Source organism: Lutjanus erythropterus, chromosome 8, assembly GCF_056507025.1.
Source record: "Lutjanus erythropterus isolate fLutEry1 chromosome 8, fLutEry1.hap2, whole genome shotgun sequence".
Lineage (NCBI taxonomy): Eukaryota > Metazoa > Chordata > Actinopteri > Lutjaniformes > Lutjanidae > Lutjanus > Lutjanus erythropterus.
In genome coordinates this window covers 10,118,493-10,135,334 of record NC_139324.1, presented here as the reverse complement: position 1 = coordinate 10,135,334, position 16,842 = coordinate 10,118,493, and the positions used below count along the sequence as shown (strand labels likewise).

The 16,842-nt window shown below is 39.0% G+C and overlaps 1 protein-coding gene across 7 annotated transcripts in view; it reads left to right on the top strand.

The window, feature by feature from the left end:
* Positions 1–16,842, top strand: part of LOC146322481 (nck-associated protein 5-like) — a 115,283-nt gene that overhangs the window by 63,993 nt on the left and 34,448 nt on the right. For all 7 annotated transcript variants that reach the window (XM_084724475.1, XM_084724473.1, XM_084724474.1 and 4 more), the window contains one exon: positions 811–930. In XM_084724475.1, the coding sequence (XP_084580601.1) occupies positions 811–930 (120 nt within the window). The remainder of the gene's footprint in view (positions 1–810; positions 931–16,842) is intronic.

Here is a 16,842-nt window from a genome sequence, read left to right as displayed (position 1 = left end):
AGCCTGCGGCTCTGGACCTGGAGGTTGCAGCCCCCTGCTCAAGGCTAAAGTCAAAGCTTTTAGCTCTGGGCACTCTGCCTGATCTGACACACTAACAGCCTTAACACATAAAAATATCATGTAGTCTGAACGCGGCATAAGACGTTTCTGACCAGTTTGCTTTGAGGAATCCTTAAGTAAACTGTAAATGAATAAATATTAATAAAGAAAACAGGTATTATTTATGTAAATTTACTATAATACTTTACTTTACTAGGTTATTGGTATTATCTACTCATATATCTATGCCATTTTAATCATGAATCATTGATTTGAAATCCACACAGAATGTGCTTGTAAACCTTCTACCACAAAGTAGAGTTGATGTTTTAAGTGCTAATCATGATTACATGATTGTTGAGGCAACACAAGTAGAGGCACCCTGGAAATCTTATATTACTAATTTTGATAGCAGTGTATATTTACTATATTTTAAGTTCAGTACTGTCATTCAAGTACTTGAAGTAAATGTACTGTTTGTACCACTGCAGTGGAATAATGAATGTGGGAGTAACCTTCAATATGGAATGAAGAGTTTACTGAAAAGTATACACACATTTTACAAAAGGTATGTGTGTATCAATATAAAAGAAGTGACCATGAGGAATGGCTCCTTTTGAGCTCTGAGCTCTGTCATGTACATCTTGCATGAATACAGCATTGTGTCCTGTTCCTGTTAAATTAGCATCTGATACATGTGTAGTTTTCTGAAAAATCCCCATCAGCCACAGTTATCTGTCCATCTGTTTCCTCTTTGGGGGGGGTTTCTAGGACCTGAAAGAGGAATGTGTGAAGCTGCGGACCCGTGTGTTTGACTTGGAGCAGCAAAACCGCATACTGAGCGTGCTGTTTCAACAACGTGTCAAAATGTCCACGATTCCTGTCTCCCAGGTAGGACCACATGGCGCATTGGATACAAACAGACACTGACAGACCTACTCTGCTTCGAGGCTGTTTGAATTTTACATGAGCGGTGCTCCACTTCTAAAGGTTACTAACTTTGAAAGGGACCACAGAGACAGAAAAATCTAGCCAGGATACAATTTAATTGAAATTGTTAGGATGCAGTTTTGCTGTCAGATTTAGACCTGGAAATGGATTAATATGAGCCTTGTATTCTTCCATTCTTAGTGTCGTAGTTAGTGTCAAAGTAGCATGCTTGAGTGCACTGCAGGTCATCAGAGAAGTATTACCAACCCTTACCGCTCTCTTCCTTTATGCTTATCATGTCAGAATTTGGGCTAATAGTGGTCCAGGCCTCTAATCCAACCAGAGCTGGAAAGTGACAGTACAGAAATTGGAGCCGGAGCTGCACATGCTTCTCTAATTGGAATGCTCTCAACCAGAGAGCGTTCAGGATAATTGGTTCAAACCTGGGCCTTCTTGTACTATTGTTAGCCATCATGAATGTTCACTTTCAGTTCCATCAGTAACTGCACTGTCTAAAGATGCACTAACCATTCTTACTGTACAAAAATTATTACATGAATACATGTACTCTAACACACCCAAAAAGAAATATCACATGACTATGCAGTTCTACTCAGCTCTACATGGTATTTCAGCATCTTTTAGCTCATTGTTTGGTTTTCTGCCACGCAAACTTCACTCTTATTAGCAACTTACAACAACAAAAGACCCTCTACGGAGTTTAGTATGCTACTGCCCAGCACTGTTATTTCCCTGCAGGAAAGTGTAGTAAAGTGTCATAAATATTGTACTCAATTTATCAAGTGACCACAACTCGACCATTAACTCTTCCTAAGTCCTGCCCCTTTTTGCTCTGTGCTCCAATAACAGGTGAGCAAGGTTCCCAGTGGAATGATCAACTTAAGCTTATCTATGTTGTAAAGAAAACCAAGATAGTTGAAGTTCACCTTAAGTCATGTTTTAGATAATATAAAATGCTCTGCAGGAAATAATAAAACTGTCTGATATGTTTGTGTTTTTTTCACAAAATAAGTTCAATTACCTTGTTCAAATGGCTTACATAAAGCTCTACACCGTGCCTTCATAATAGTCCCCTCTCTCTCCACCCACCCCACACCCCCCAACCACTACCCCTGCCCCTAAGTAGCTGCGCCTGGCATTTCCTCTGTTATGCTTGCAAATTACGGTAACTGTATGTATACCGCCACCCCCCTTGATTAATGGGATTGGTTCCTCAGGTTTATGACATCATATACCCAGCCTGACTGAGTCCGTTTTTTGAGACTGCCCTTGCCCGCTGCAGTTTTTAAAACAAGAAATGCTCAGACATGGTGTCCACTGCTTATTTCACTCCTGGTCTGTCTTGTGACACATGGAAAACACCACATGGACATGTTAACAAGGTTAAAAATGGCATTTTCACTGAAAGGGGTCTTTAAAAGATGTTGCTGGGTGACCTGAAGCAACAACTCAACTGCTATTGGAGCACAGAGCAAAAACAGGAAGGGCTTTGGAAGGGTCAGTTGTTTGCTAACACTTTAGCCATAAAAACCTTACAAGGTGATAATGTTCATGTTTCGTTTTTAGCTGGTTCTACTGCTTCCAGTAGCTAAAAAAGTTTAGGCTGTTGTCTCCACTACACAGTCAGTCTTAAATCTTGTTTTCTTAAAACTTGTACAAAACTTGCGATAATATTTTAAGGGCAGTGAGTCCTCAGGACAACAAAAGCCTTAGACAGGTGTTTTGATCGCCAGATATTTCTCCAGAGAGGAGTAGGCATCGCAAAAAAGTTGATTAAATACTGATGACATTTATTAGAATTTGTTCAGTTCAGCAGAAGTAAGACTAATTAGTATTCAGGGAAATTATATCAACAGTAAAAGATGACTTTCTTTATTTGTCAAATGCTCCTGTCACTGTTGTCAGGTGAAATGTTTACCATTTCATGCTCATTTATCTTTTACAATGTTCTTGTTCCACCTTTCAATGGGGCCCAGTAGACTAACAAAGTGCCCCCCCAGCACACACACACACACACACACACACACACACACACACACACACACACACACACACACACACTCTTTTTTCCTTTGCAACAGTGATATTCAGTATGACAGCACCTTGTAAAGATTAATTTTCTTTTAACCTTTTCCTCCAGCCATCCTTTGATGCATAGGTTTGTTTATGTAACCTTGCTGACAGGCTTGATTCGGCTGCTTTGATCAGCGTCTAACAATAATGAGGCAACACTGCTCTCATTCTGCACAGCGCTGGCTGGACAGACACATTTTAAACTGATCAAGACCATTTACATCTGATCTGTGTTCAAAGTGTGAATGCTGAACTGGGTCATTTATAAAATAATGCTCACAGATTTGTTTTGGTGTAGAGGACTAAATTTACAAAATTGATGCATGTCCGTTAGGGGAGTAACAGTACACAGAAGTGCAGTTTGGCTCATACCCTGCTTTACAGGTCACGGTTCAGAAATTTGGAAGTGCTAAAAGTTTGGACTCAGGTCATAGTCATGTTTGACTGTCCCTGTTATATTTAGTACATCCACTAGGGGACACAGCCTAACAATAAATAGACATATAAGTTGGACATTGCACATTTGACCAACAGGCATATTTTTCTGGTGAGGACGGGCTGCATGTGCATCAGTCTACATAGTCTGTGCAGCTGTGTGCACCGGACTGTTCCTCTTGTAAAATGAAGGTTCAGCATGAATACACATACCATTACAGCCCTAATATCTTTGAATATTTCATCACTTACTATCTGCAAAATATTGAGGGTTTTGCAAGCAAGAATCTCTGAAAATATTAATTTATTTTGGTTTGATTTCTCTGAGGATTTATTATAAAGTATAGAACTTAGACAGCCAACGGTGACAAACAAATAATAAATCACTTGTCCTGCAGATCCCTACAACAGAGAAGTGTTGCAATGGACAGAAACAAGTCTCCCAAAGTGAAACTTACTGCACAAATCTAAAGTCAACTGTCCAGCTCTAGCATGAATAATTGATGATGGATGATACTTTTGATGGACAGATGATTCTTTTTGCTTTCTGAGCTGAATATTTAAAGAAAAGCCCTGAAATGGATGGTTGGGTCCAGCTTGTTAGCCCTTCATTTTCAAAAAAGTGTAAGCTGTAATTGACAGTAAGTTTGGGATATTGAACTGCAATGAGGGTCTCTCACTGTCATTGTGCCAGCAGGGATACACATGCTTGATGAAGCCAATTACAAACGCACGACACAGTTAAACCGTGTTCTACACAAGCCTGTATTACTTCTGGTAGGCTGCAGGGATGTGAGTCCAGTCTCTGTGTAGTTTCTTGTTTTGTCAAGCAGGCCTTCAGTCCTCCTGGCTTTGTTGTTTTTATGTATTAGATACAGGGCACGTAGAAAGACAGACAGATTAGGAAAGTCAACCACCAAGTTATATCAAGGAGCAATGTTTTCATACATCTGTCTTTACTCAGTTTGACTGGGGTGCAAATTCCACACTGAAATTGTGTTTTGGCTGGGTGTTACTTTTGGCAGTGTAATTTTTTCATCAATACAACAAAGCTGCAATAATCCAAAAAGAAGACGGATAAAATTCCTGCTGGATACAAGTCAGGTTCAGAAGCACTTTTCTTAATCTCCAGAAATGGATATCAGACAATTCTGCAATATGACTGATCATATTTTTTCATATTCTAACATAAACTTTTTGAGTATGAAACAGTATGACTCTGTATCTAACTTTGAGGCAAACACTGCCTCAATAAGTTCCATGCATCAACCTTTACAGTGAGTTGGACATGATCATTTTTAATATGAGCTGAAAAAAAAAACCTGAATAGAAATGCTTTTTCAAGAAAACTTCAAAAGTCAGATGTGTGTGGAGCAATGAGGAGACCATAAGCTGCCTCAAAATGATACATGAAACAAACATAAATGGTGTATTTTCATGATATTTTCCACATGATCTTATCACTTGAGGTTTGACTGGAATTCCTGCTCTTCTTTAATGGGATCCGACTGTAGAATTAGTGCCACCAGCTGTTTGTTTCTTACCCCTAAATATTGCAGTTGTCAATGGAAACACATGAATTTGTGTTTTCTGTTCCCAGCTTTGTGGAAAATTCAGTTAAAATTTGTGCTACATGCTGATGGAAACTTATTGGTTGAGTCGTAGCTATTTTTTCCAATGATGACAGTGCAGTAATTTCAGTAAGGTGCACATCAGGGCAGCTGTCAGCCATTTTGGTACCCAGAGCATAGTTGTTTGTGGCACAACCAACATTTGGAGATTTCTGTAAGAACTGCATTTTTCAACAACTGATGTATTGTCATACACCTAGGAAAGCCATACATCCTATGTCATTTTATGCAGTGAGATAGAGCTGCAAAAAATGGGCTAGCTACAATGAAATGGTTATTGTGGGCATAATCTCATCTTGTCTTGTTTGCATTTCTTTAAACCAATCACAATCGTCTTGGTCAACTATAAGCCCCAGGATCCAGCAATGGTGCTGCTGCAAAATAGTGTTGAGGGGGAACTTGTTTTGGGGGAACTTTTGCATGTGGGGATGCGAGCTCAGACATTAAAATGATTACTGCAGAAGAAAAGATAACAGCTGAAAGCTTGTTTATGTTCATACCATTTGCATCCAAAGTACTAATTTGTTGTTTTCAGCGTGCAGGTTGCAGTTCAGAGGTTGTTTCCCGGGGACTTTGAAAACATAGATAACATCAAACAACATACAATCTGGTTCATTAAATCCACAAGAGTCTCAACTTTCCAGTCACACTGAATTTATGATATCCCAGTACTATTTAGGGACCTGAGCATGCAGAAAACTGCATGTTGTTTGCCCAAAACTGGTCAGTATTGGCATTAAATGGGCATATCTGTAAAGGGGAGACTCTTGGGTACCCATAGAGCCCATGCATTGTCATTCAGAAAATGATCTTAACTTTGGAGTGGTAGCCCCTTTCCGAGATCTTCTAGTCCCCAGTCACCTTTAAAATGTGCCCACTACAGCCTCTGAAAGACAGTGATGTCGGCCGAGGACGAGGGTGTCCTCGTGGAGTTTATTAATGCAGTAGGAGGAACCTGCCCTAGGCACAGCACGTGATGCGCATGTATGTAGCAGCATCGCTGGTTCACATATCCCTTGATTCTTGATTGACTGACTCTCTTACAATGCAGCGTTCTTCACCTTCACATTCTGTACAAGGTTCAATGCTGGGAATTGAGATCCCGGTATTACCCTGTAATTCTTGCCAAAATCCAGTTTCCCCAGAAAAATACCTGTGGGAACCCAGCATTTTTAGCATGTGTGCCTGTTATCCTACCAAAGCCTGTGTGTTGTTGCCTGTGAAACAAAGACATCTTCTCCCAAGGCTACCATGTAACTGCCCAAGCCATATTTCAACATTATTATGATATACAATTATAGCCAGATCAGCTATTCAGCGACAGTGTCCAGCTGGCAGCTTACAGACCAGCTGTGCGTTCAAATATTTTTCTGAATAAATTCAGGGTTGCCAACCTCAATGCCTTTGGCATTATACACCTCCTGTGAGGCATGGTATCAAACTTTAACACTGACCAAACAAACGTTATGCCAAAAAAGAGGAAGCAACAAAGCCATTCCTAGATGAAAAGTTATATAAACTACTATAACCAACCTAACCAACAGAAGCAATGAGCAGCATTCCAGCCAATCAGAGAGTAGGTGGGTTACAAAAGTAGATGTCAGTCAATCAGGGTTGATGTGAAACACTAAACACAATAATTCCTACCACCTGGCAACTGCTCAAACAGTGAAAAAGTGGGTTCGTTTTGATAGAAGTCTCAAGAAAAGATTAAATCGAAGGCAACTGGACTTATTTATATGTCTTTGAAGACGTTTCACCTCTCATCCAAGAAGCTTCATCAGTTCATGCATGTCAGACTAGTCTGAGCTCAGACTAGTCTGACATGCATGAACATCTTCAAAGACATATAAACAAGTCCAGTTGCCTTTGATTTAATGTTTTCTTGAGATTACAAGGACTTTGACGAACACCAACCTGACTTTTCTAGGGGTTCGTGACCCGAGAAGGTTGAGAGCCACTGTTTTCTGATATAAAATTTACCTCTATACTGGGAAATGAATGTGCAGAAAGTACCAATATAGTAAAGGAAAAAATCATTCATTACTTTTTGTATAATTGTATATTGCAATAATAATGTATGGTCGTCACAAAATCCCAAGACACACCTGGACTTCCCTCACAGCACACCATCTGGGAACCACTGATCCAACAATCTCAAACACCCTTATGTAGGTTGAGTTTTGCCCCTCTCTTGTCGCCACAATCGCCACAAAGACAGAGTGTTTAAGGGGCAGATTAATGTCATTCCCATGTCACTGAACGGGTGCTGCAGCAACTTTTTGAGAGACTTTAGCAGTCTGACGAAACTTCTGCGTGAAGTACGTGAAGTTACTTTAAAATGAGTTGTATAAAACTTTTTGAGTACCCATGGGTGCATTTCACAATTCATTGTGAAGTTAGACTGACAGCTGAGACATAGTTTAGTAATAGCTTGAATGCAAAATGTAGTGTACCTGGTGGCTAAAATGTTTGACTTTCACTTATTAAAGTTAGATTTGTATTGACTTTGCTTCTTCATCTCGGCCACAACTTAAACTTCCATAATTGGTCTTGACCAGAGTGCTTGTAAAATTTCAGCCAAAACTTTTCGAAACTTGTCAAATTCTAATGAAGTGACCCTTTCTGTCTCTTCAGAGTCATAATCATTATGCAGAAGGCAGGCAAGAAATTTCAAGTTGCTTTGTTTCTAAAGGTCTCTTTGGATTGTTGGAGTTCTCAGCATGATTCTTCTCCTCTGACAAACTAAGGCTATCTGTATTCACAGGACCAGTTTGATATCATAGATAGAATTGGTAATTAACAAACACACTAAATAAACTGTATGAACACTGCAGAAATCCCCTTTGTCCAGCTTCATACAAATTGTCGTGGAAAGTCTAGGAATTCCCATACCAGGTCGTTAAGTATGCTGCAAGCCTAACAGAGCAGGAGACGCTGTCCTTCATCTTTAACCTTTTCTGTAAAAGGTCAGACTTGCAGACTCTGCTAAAAGAGGGATTCTGTCTTTGTAGAAGAACTGTATATATCACAGCAGAGATGTTCAGCTGCCTCTGCAGGAGAAAAGTATTGCACATGCTGACATTTTTCCTTAGAGCCTCATTAAACAAGGTCTTATTGTTAATTTACTGTTGTTGTCATTGTTGTTGTTTTGTAAAGTTGTGTATCATTGGCCAAACTGCTTGAGACAGTCCCAGACTGGGTTGCACCAACAACAACACATTTTTTGTCAAGCATTAGCAGAAGGACGGACCCATAATGCAGAGAGGCAGCAGACTGGTGCAGTTTAAGGTGATTTAATGTGAAAGCAAACAGCATGACAAAGTAAAAAAAAAAAAACAATTTTACAGAGGTTCAGGCAGACATGAGTATAAACAGTCTAAAGCAAAAGAAAGCCAAAAAGGCAGACTGATAATTCAAATAAAAAACAACTGGTGAAGTCCAAGAAACAAAGAATAATTCTAAAAAGCACAGGGGGAAAACGGGGGTTGGACGCTTGATATGAAGACTAAATACAAACTGGCAAAGAAAGGAGACAAAGACACAAGACACAGGGAGGCTAATCAGGTTCAGTTTTCTAAGAAAGAGGGAAAAGAACAAAGACAGGGAGTGAAATGAACCAAGACACGTGACATGACTGATTTGATTTTGATTTTATTTGGATCTCTTTTAGCCATTGGCTAATCTTCCAAGACTCCACATCAAAATTAAGCAGAGCTCTGCTGTGCAATTTAAAAGTAATCTTGGTCTAGTAAATCCAAGTTGGCTGATGTAAACTGAAATCAAATAGAGTATAATTGGTATGACGATGTGTTGCTTACCCACATTAAAATAAAATAAAAAAATACATAAATAAATAAATACATTTGCTTGTTGTCAGGACCTGCTAAGTACAATGGGTGTGGGGTCTGCTCTGTATTACTTAACAAAACATTACATTGCTTGATAGATAGCTAAAAAGTTAATAAAACACTACATTGTTTGATAGCAAGCTAAAAAGTTAAATACTACATTGTTTGACAGTTAACTAAAAAGTTAACAAAACAGTGCTTTGTTTGCTAGGCAGCTGAAAAGTTACCAAAATGTTACATTGTTTGCTAGCTAGCTAAAAGGTTATTTATTCTAGTTAGCCTACTAATGGTAACTTAAATGAGAAGCTCTAATGTCTCCTCCTTTGATAATAAAATGTTGGCTGAATTAATGGAGCAACATGGACAAAGACTGAAAAGACTGGTGGCAAACTTTGGTTGGTCAACATAATTTAAAGTTAAGCCTTGATTTAATCAGGTTTAAAATTTAATCTCCGTCCTAGACCAGAAGGGCCTAATGACAATTTGTCTTCATAGTAAGTTTTCAGTTTATTACTTCATTTTATTGCAAAATGGCTTTTAGACAACTACAGTTTTGTGTGTTGTGTTGACAATATGGTGACCAGGAGACATGCAAGATATAAGAATATGGAAGGACTATGGCTGAGAAAACATACTGCCAAAACAAAAGGCTGTCTAGTGGCGGTGAAGTAAAAGTTGAAGTGAAAATTCTCTCCTACTAACAGCGACATCATTGACCATCTACTGGGGGTTATGCACTAACTCTGAATAAGTACCTCATACAACCCCAGTTCAAAAAAACAGAACTATCCCTTTAATCAAAGGAGAGACTGTCTGACCTGCAGTGTGATTCTCCACTCCTCTGCCAAACATTTCATCCAAACGTTTCCTCTGATTAAACTCTTGGTAAAGTAGTTATTAGATTATTTTCAGGCAAGAAAATAGACTTTATTGTAATCTGTTTGTTACTGTGGCGACTGAATTCTTACTAAATAATTTCAGTGTTTCACCGGGCATGATGGAGCAGAAAAAAAAATGTTAATAACTCAACATCGCTGGCAGCAAGAGACAAAAAACAGAAAGCCTTTTATGTACCAAATGCTGCCTTTGATTCACTAATGCAGCATTCCCAGTTATCCAGGAGGCTACATTACTAGTGTAAGATAATTATCTCATGCCTAAAGCTTGAATATTAACTTCAGTTGTTATATTTTGTCTCCAGTAAAGTCACAAACAAAAGTTTTGGGAACAAGCCTTGCATTTAAATGACTGATTTCAAAGTTTGGGGTATTTTAATTGTTGTCTTCCTGAGAAAAGTTCTAAACATGATTTCCTGCAGTGACCACCTGCTGTGCAGCTAAACAACATTTTGTTTGTAGTTATGGATGAATTCACTGAAGGCTGAAGAGTTTTTCAGGAGGTTTGGGGATTTAAGGATAAGATGATGATTCATTCATAAGAAAGCACAAAAATGTTTAATTATTTAATTAAAGCAGTCTTACTTGATTTCTTTGGCTGCTGTAAATGCAACTTTACTTTTAGATTTTTTTTTTCTCCTCATTATAAACATGCTAACACAAGAGATTCAAAGAGAGTTTACTTATCCAGCATTCACTTGGCCATGTGTTTTTGTCCACCTGTTAAATATACCTTTTCCTTTGGGCTCTGTTTTGGTCTCCACAAACTCCTGAGGGAAATATCCGTCTCTTTAGCGGCTAAATGCTCCACAGTCTTCACCAGCTTATTACTAACTTTGTCTATCTGCTGTTCTGATGGGCAGGTAATATAACAAGAGATTTATCAGAGTTTTTATTCTTTAAATAAAAGCAAAATGAGTTGAACGGTGCTAAAATCACAAGCAGTAAATGTTAATCATTTACTGTTAAATAATTTATTTGATGGGTACTTTGATGTTTTAGTTTGGCTCATGTCCTACTCATTAACATTGGCAAGGCAGAATTTATGACATGTACTGCAGCCAGCCAGCAGGGGACGATGGAAATGCTTTGGCTTCACTTTTGGGGAGCTGTCATGTTGTCCACTTGTATATACAGTCTCTGAGTGCAGATTTAAAGCAACTATTTGTCTGTCAGATCTTATGGGTGTGAGGGGAGAAGCATATTAGCATGTAATGCTGTCTGTTTTTTCACCAAATGGTGGCGAAAGACATTTTCAAATCCTATGGGGCATTTAATGTTCTTTCATAGCATACTATTTTAATCCCTTTTAATATGTTTTGTAGGAATGATATGTTGGATGATCTTCATTGAACCTTCATCCACAACAGCCAGGTAGAACATTGCTATAAACTATGTATATAAAACAAGCAAAAAAAGCATAGAACTGTTATGTACTAGCTTTTAAACATGCTTATAGTGTCCTGACCAAGATGTCCTCAGACCTAAATGATCATTCGATCATCAATTACTCCTAAAACAATATATATATAATATATATATATGTATTACCAATGGAGAGCATGTGGGTCGACAGTCTGACCTCAAGTCTGTGACATTACACACATGGTTTGTATTCTCGCAGTTTGGTTAGGTTTCGGCACATAACTACTTGGTTAGCTTTAGGAAAACATTGTGGTTTGGGTTAAAATAATGATGTTACGTATTTCACGTGACAGAAGTGACATGACAGACATAACAAAAATTTTAAGTCACTCACTACTTTAAATAACTCTAAGTTTACTCTTCTTTTCACACTGGACACCCCCCCCCCCCCACCCCCCCACCCCCCCCATTTGCTTCTGCTGTTAGACGTATTACGGGACGCGCCGCCTAATATATAAATGGACATATCAGTCAGAAGAAAGCTGCTTGCACTTTTGACCAAATTGCACGTTTTCTGGGGCTGGTTCTAACTGAAACATCTTTCTGTGTGGAACACATTCACTGTGCCGGATGTGGTATGACTTCAGGTCATTGTTCTTCATGAGCCCATCCTGGGCTTCCCACTGTCTTATATGAGCCTGCTGGCCTCCCAGATCAGATGAGCAGCGTGATTACCGCAACAAGAGATCATGGCCTCTACACTTCTGCAAAGTGGGAGCAAAGAGGCCAAAATCCATTAAGCTCTACGCTCTTGTTAGGGCTGCTGAGAGTACTTGAAAAAAATGAAACACAGGCTATTTCATTGTCCCCATCACTGATCAGTGATGGACGGTTTAGAGATTGGAGACATACCTCTCTGGCTGTGTATCAATTTGCCAGATAACACAGAGGTGATTATGTACAAATTATTGAAATGGAAAATTTGTTTTTCACTGTGAGTTATGCTTGTTAGGTTCCTTAATCACTGTGACAGCACACCTGTTCCCAGTCACGTTGACTGACTCCAAGTGAGGTTACAGCTAGGTGTCGTGCATTTCATTACACAACTCACAAAAGATAAAGAGACAGAGAGAGAGAGAGAGGGGAGACAACTCTGTTTTTCTAGGTGTTTCCAGTCTGTGTGTTTTACTGAGGGAACGTGTAAAACATTAGAAGCAAGCGAGGACAAATAGAGGGTACATGGAGAAGAGAAAAATATTCATGTTCACAGCCACCTGTTACCAAAGCCTGAACTGTTGGTTATCAAATGTGAAAAAAAGAAAAACTAAATTCCAAAACCAAAAGGCCCTCTACTAAAACCCTAATCATATCAGTGATAACGAGGCACAGCAGCCCTGTCAGGCTTGAGATTCCTCCTCATGTTGATATTATATTCAGGGGTGTACAGTAAGTAAGACTGATACTCTCCATTTACAGCGCCTCAAGGTTTTTTTTGTCTTTCTAAAACCACAAGAGCAAAGGTATAAAAATGTACTCAACGGTGGGTCTATCTGCTCTGCAAAAGTCAGCATGTAACTAGCTTACTATCCACGGTAATAACATGCTGTTAATGTTACTTTCAAGGCCGAGGAGAACATCATTCACTAATTAGGTCACATTAGATTGATCTTCTGTGTAGTATTTCATCAAAGTGTGGGACTTGATGCTATCAGAGTTACTGTTAGTGACTCTGTCTTGCTTTTTATTGCATTTGGGAAGTTTACATGACATTAACCACAAAACACATTGGTTGATCCCAACCTAAAGTGAACAGATTTCTAAAATGAAAACAGATATATCAAATAATATACATCTATATAACAACATATCATAAAAATATACAGGATTGAGTGGGTTAATTTAAAAATGTATTGGATACAACTGCTACTACAACCTGTTAAAAACTGTAGTCAGTAACCTAATCCAACTATCACAATATTAAAGTAATGTAACTTGATTACTTTCTGTTACTTTTGGACTCTCTCAATATCAAAAATGGTGAAACTGTTTAGCCTATTATAGTGTTTTTAGGGCTGCAACTAGCGATTATTTTCATCATTGATTGAATTTCATCAGTTGATTATTTTCTCAATCAAACAATTTGTTGCTTGGTCCATGAAATGTCAGAAAATGGTGAAAAATGTCACCAAAAATGTCAAGATGACGTCCTCAAAAGTCTTGTTTTGTAGAAGTTTGTAGAAGAGTGATATGATGCCGCTGTAGTGAGCGGCCCCCTCTGTTGGCCAAAAGAAGCACAACATGTTTATTGTCAAGCAATAAACTCTGCTGCCTGGTCTTTCTTGCCACATGCAATGTTATTTAACTTCATGGTCTTTTTCTAGTTGACAATTAGAACTATGGGGACGGTTCTATGAACAGCCTCCAACAGGGGACAGGCCTCTAAAAACAGGGTCTCTCTCAGGAAAAAGGGACAACTTGTTTTAATCCCAGGTCAAAAAAACAAAACAAAAAAAACTTGGCATTTAATGATGCACATGGTACCCTTTAATGTCTTTATGAGATGTTTCCAGAAAGCCTTTTTAACATGTAGTTAATGTTAATATAATATAGGTTGTAAGTCGTGTGACATACCTAACATTATGTAACTTAAAACTTTGAGGAATGTTGACTTTTTGTTTCTCACAGGAAACAAACCCCAGACTCCTGGGTGAAAGGCGTGCGGTTGTTTGATCTATCCACCCCACCTCATCCCATCCACTGTTTCTCACTCTCTCTGCTATGTTAGCTGACACGTATTGTTTTACATTGAAGCAATTTGAAAGCCTGGTGTGTCAAATGAGAGCAGGCTTTTAGCCCTTGCCCTAATCTGGGGAGTGCTTGTGTTCGACTCAGCCACCCAACTGGCCTGAGCAGGAACTCCAGTTCCGTCTCTCCTCTTTTCTCTGTATGTTTGGGCTGGTTGGACCGTTTACCACAGCGACATCGTCCCCCCTGTGTCTCTGGGCCAGAGAGCCCTGGCTGTTTAAAGTGTGGTGGCTCTGTGACAGGGTCGTTTGTCACAATGTTATTGGAATTCAGCGGCACAGCAACACTCGAGAGACCCAGGCCTGCAAGGTTTTTAAACAGCGGCAGGTGACTCTTTGCTCAGATAAACTTCCTTGGAGGCCTGCGGTGGAAGATAAAGGCAAATATATAATAAAGTCGAATTTATTTGCCCCTTTGAAGTGCTTTAAACAGCATCTGATTTTGTTGCTGTGTGAACTCGTATAACAAAGTCAAATTTATTTACCCTTTTTGAAGTGTCTTTGCTTTGCCTCACAGGAAGATTTACAACTCAGATACTAAGTACAACACAAACAGCTTTTCTCAGTCCCCTAACATAAGGTTCAGATATACAGTTTTTGCTTACATCCTCTTGACGTGCCGAAAGTTACCCCAGCTGAGCCAGGGCAAGCTAGGTCCCTTCACTGTCGTCAAAAGTCAAAACCAAAGTTGACAAAATAAGACACTGTAGTCAATAGGGTTGGACGCATTATAGATTTACTGCATATTAGTGCAGAAATACTAGTAAACAGAACGGCTTGTCCATGGAAAAGCAATTGACTCCAAAGTCTGCAAGATGTCTGCTTATACACCTTCTGAAGCTCCTCCTATGAGGAGCTATGAGGAAAGAGAGACTGTCCCTAAACTTTTACTTTCAAAAGGTTATTTGTTAAGCTCTCAGTCTCACAAACTTTCTGTCAGCAGCTTTGATCACACATTATTTCTCCCACAAAGTCCCCATGTAGCTAACATTAGCAGTGCTAGCAACTGCAGCGGCTCTGCTTGCAGGTTAATGTCCATGTCTGTGCTTAATGTGGTCGCATGTTGCTCCAGTTGAGAGGTTATTTACCAGTTTATTCTGACACAGTCTACGTTCAACATTGTATCAATTTCCTAGGTTAAAACACTGCCAAACTGCGCAGACTTCGCTGATAAAAACATCCAGGGTTGCCTGGACCATCGGGGCACAGGCGCTTACGACGTACGGTGTGAGGGGCTGCCATCTGATGGGGCCCCAGCCCTGACTAGTGGCGGGTGGCTGCATAACAGCATAGAGGCAAAAATTAACTAGCATTGTGCATGAATGAAATATAGATAAATACTTTACACAACTAGTATTTCTGGTGCCAACTAGCGAGGATGGTGACATTAGTTGACTAATAGAAGTACCATGCCAGCATGCATAGATGGCATGTAACAGCTGATTTAAAGGGAACATGTCAGATCAAAGAGTGTTGTGTGAATGAAGACAGTGGCATATTAGTGTAGTAGTATGTCACAATTCTGTATTCATTCATTCATGCTGCATAAAACCCAGACAGAGACTCACAGTCATGGCTCTTCCCATTACTAACTGTCACACAGCGTTTAACTGCAGGGTCGAGCAGGTACAACAAGACTCTGTTATTGTTCAGCTGCAGCCAGACTAGTCTTCTCTTTAAACGATGAGGACTGATCTGAATGTTATCAAATAGTACAGAATAAAGACAAAAGTAAAATAGTAAAATAATGGCATGTGGAATCTGAAACTCTACCACAGCAGCATGAATAGATGGCATCTTGACAACTGTAGCAACTGATTTATGCTGAAAATGTCAAGCGTGCCCATTAATGATGAGGGAGCCACAGTTACAACCACAGGAACAGCAATTAATCTGGCAGGCTGGGTCATAAAAATTAACATTGTGATAAATAGCAGATGGGTCGCAGGCGGGAAACAGGGTGGATCTTCCCAATAAGAGACATGCTGAGTGCGCATTTATGCACGAGTCACAGCAGGGCAACTTCATCGATTTTCCTCTGGAGGGGAAAATCTTTGTTGAGTTTGTAAATACAGTTTTTAGTTTTGCTGCTTAAACGTCCCTCAATATTTGCTGCAGTGATATTACTGCATGCACAGAGGCATTTAAAATTGCTGAAAGCAGCCTTTTATACACAGTAAAGAAATCACCTTGAAAGCTTGCACTGTTTGGCATAATTTAAAAGGTAATGTAGCTGACAGGGAGAGGTAGACATGCAGGTGTAGGTCTATGTGTATTCAGATGAACTCAGAGGCTGTCCGTGCATCAGTAAGACTGTACTTCAGTGAAGGTCTTACACTGGCAGAAACTGCATTGTGTGTTTCTGGTAGAGATAACATTCAGATCATTCCTCTCACCCAGCTGCAACCTCATGAGTGAGTGCGGAGTGCACTACAGTGACTGTTTTCATGTGATAAATTATAAATTATATTATCTCTGAAAAATCGCCTTTAATTTTCTTGAGATAATGAGATAATTTAACCTTTTATCAAGAGAAAATAAGCTTTGTCATCTCGAGATAACAATATATAAGTATATAAGTATAACAATATATAAAAATATATAAGTACCAGTGAAAAGTTTGGACACATCTTCTCATTCAGTGTTTTTTATTATTATTATTATTATTATTATTATTATTATTATTATTATTATTATTATTATTATTTATATTTTTTTTGACATTCTAGATTAATACTTGAGAACAATAAAAAAAAATTTACTTTTTAAGAATCTAAACTATAAAAGACTCCCACAC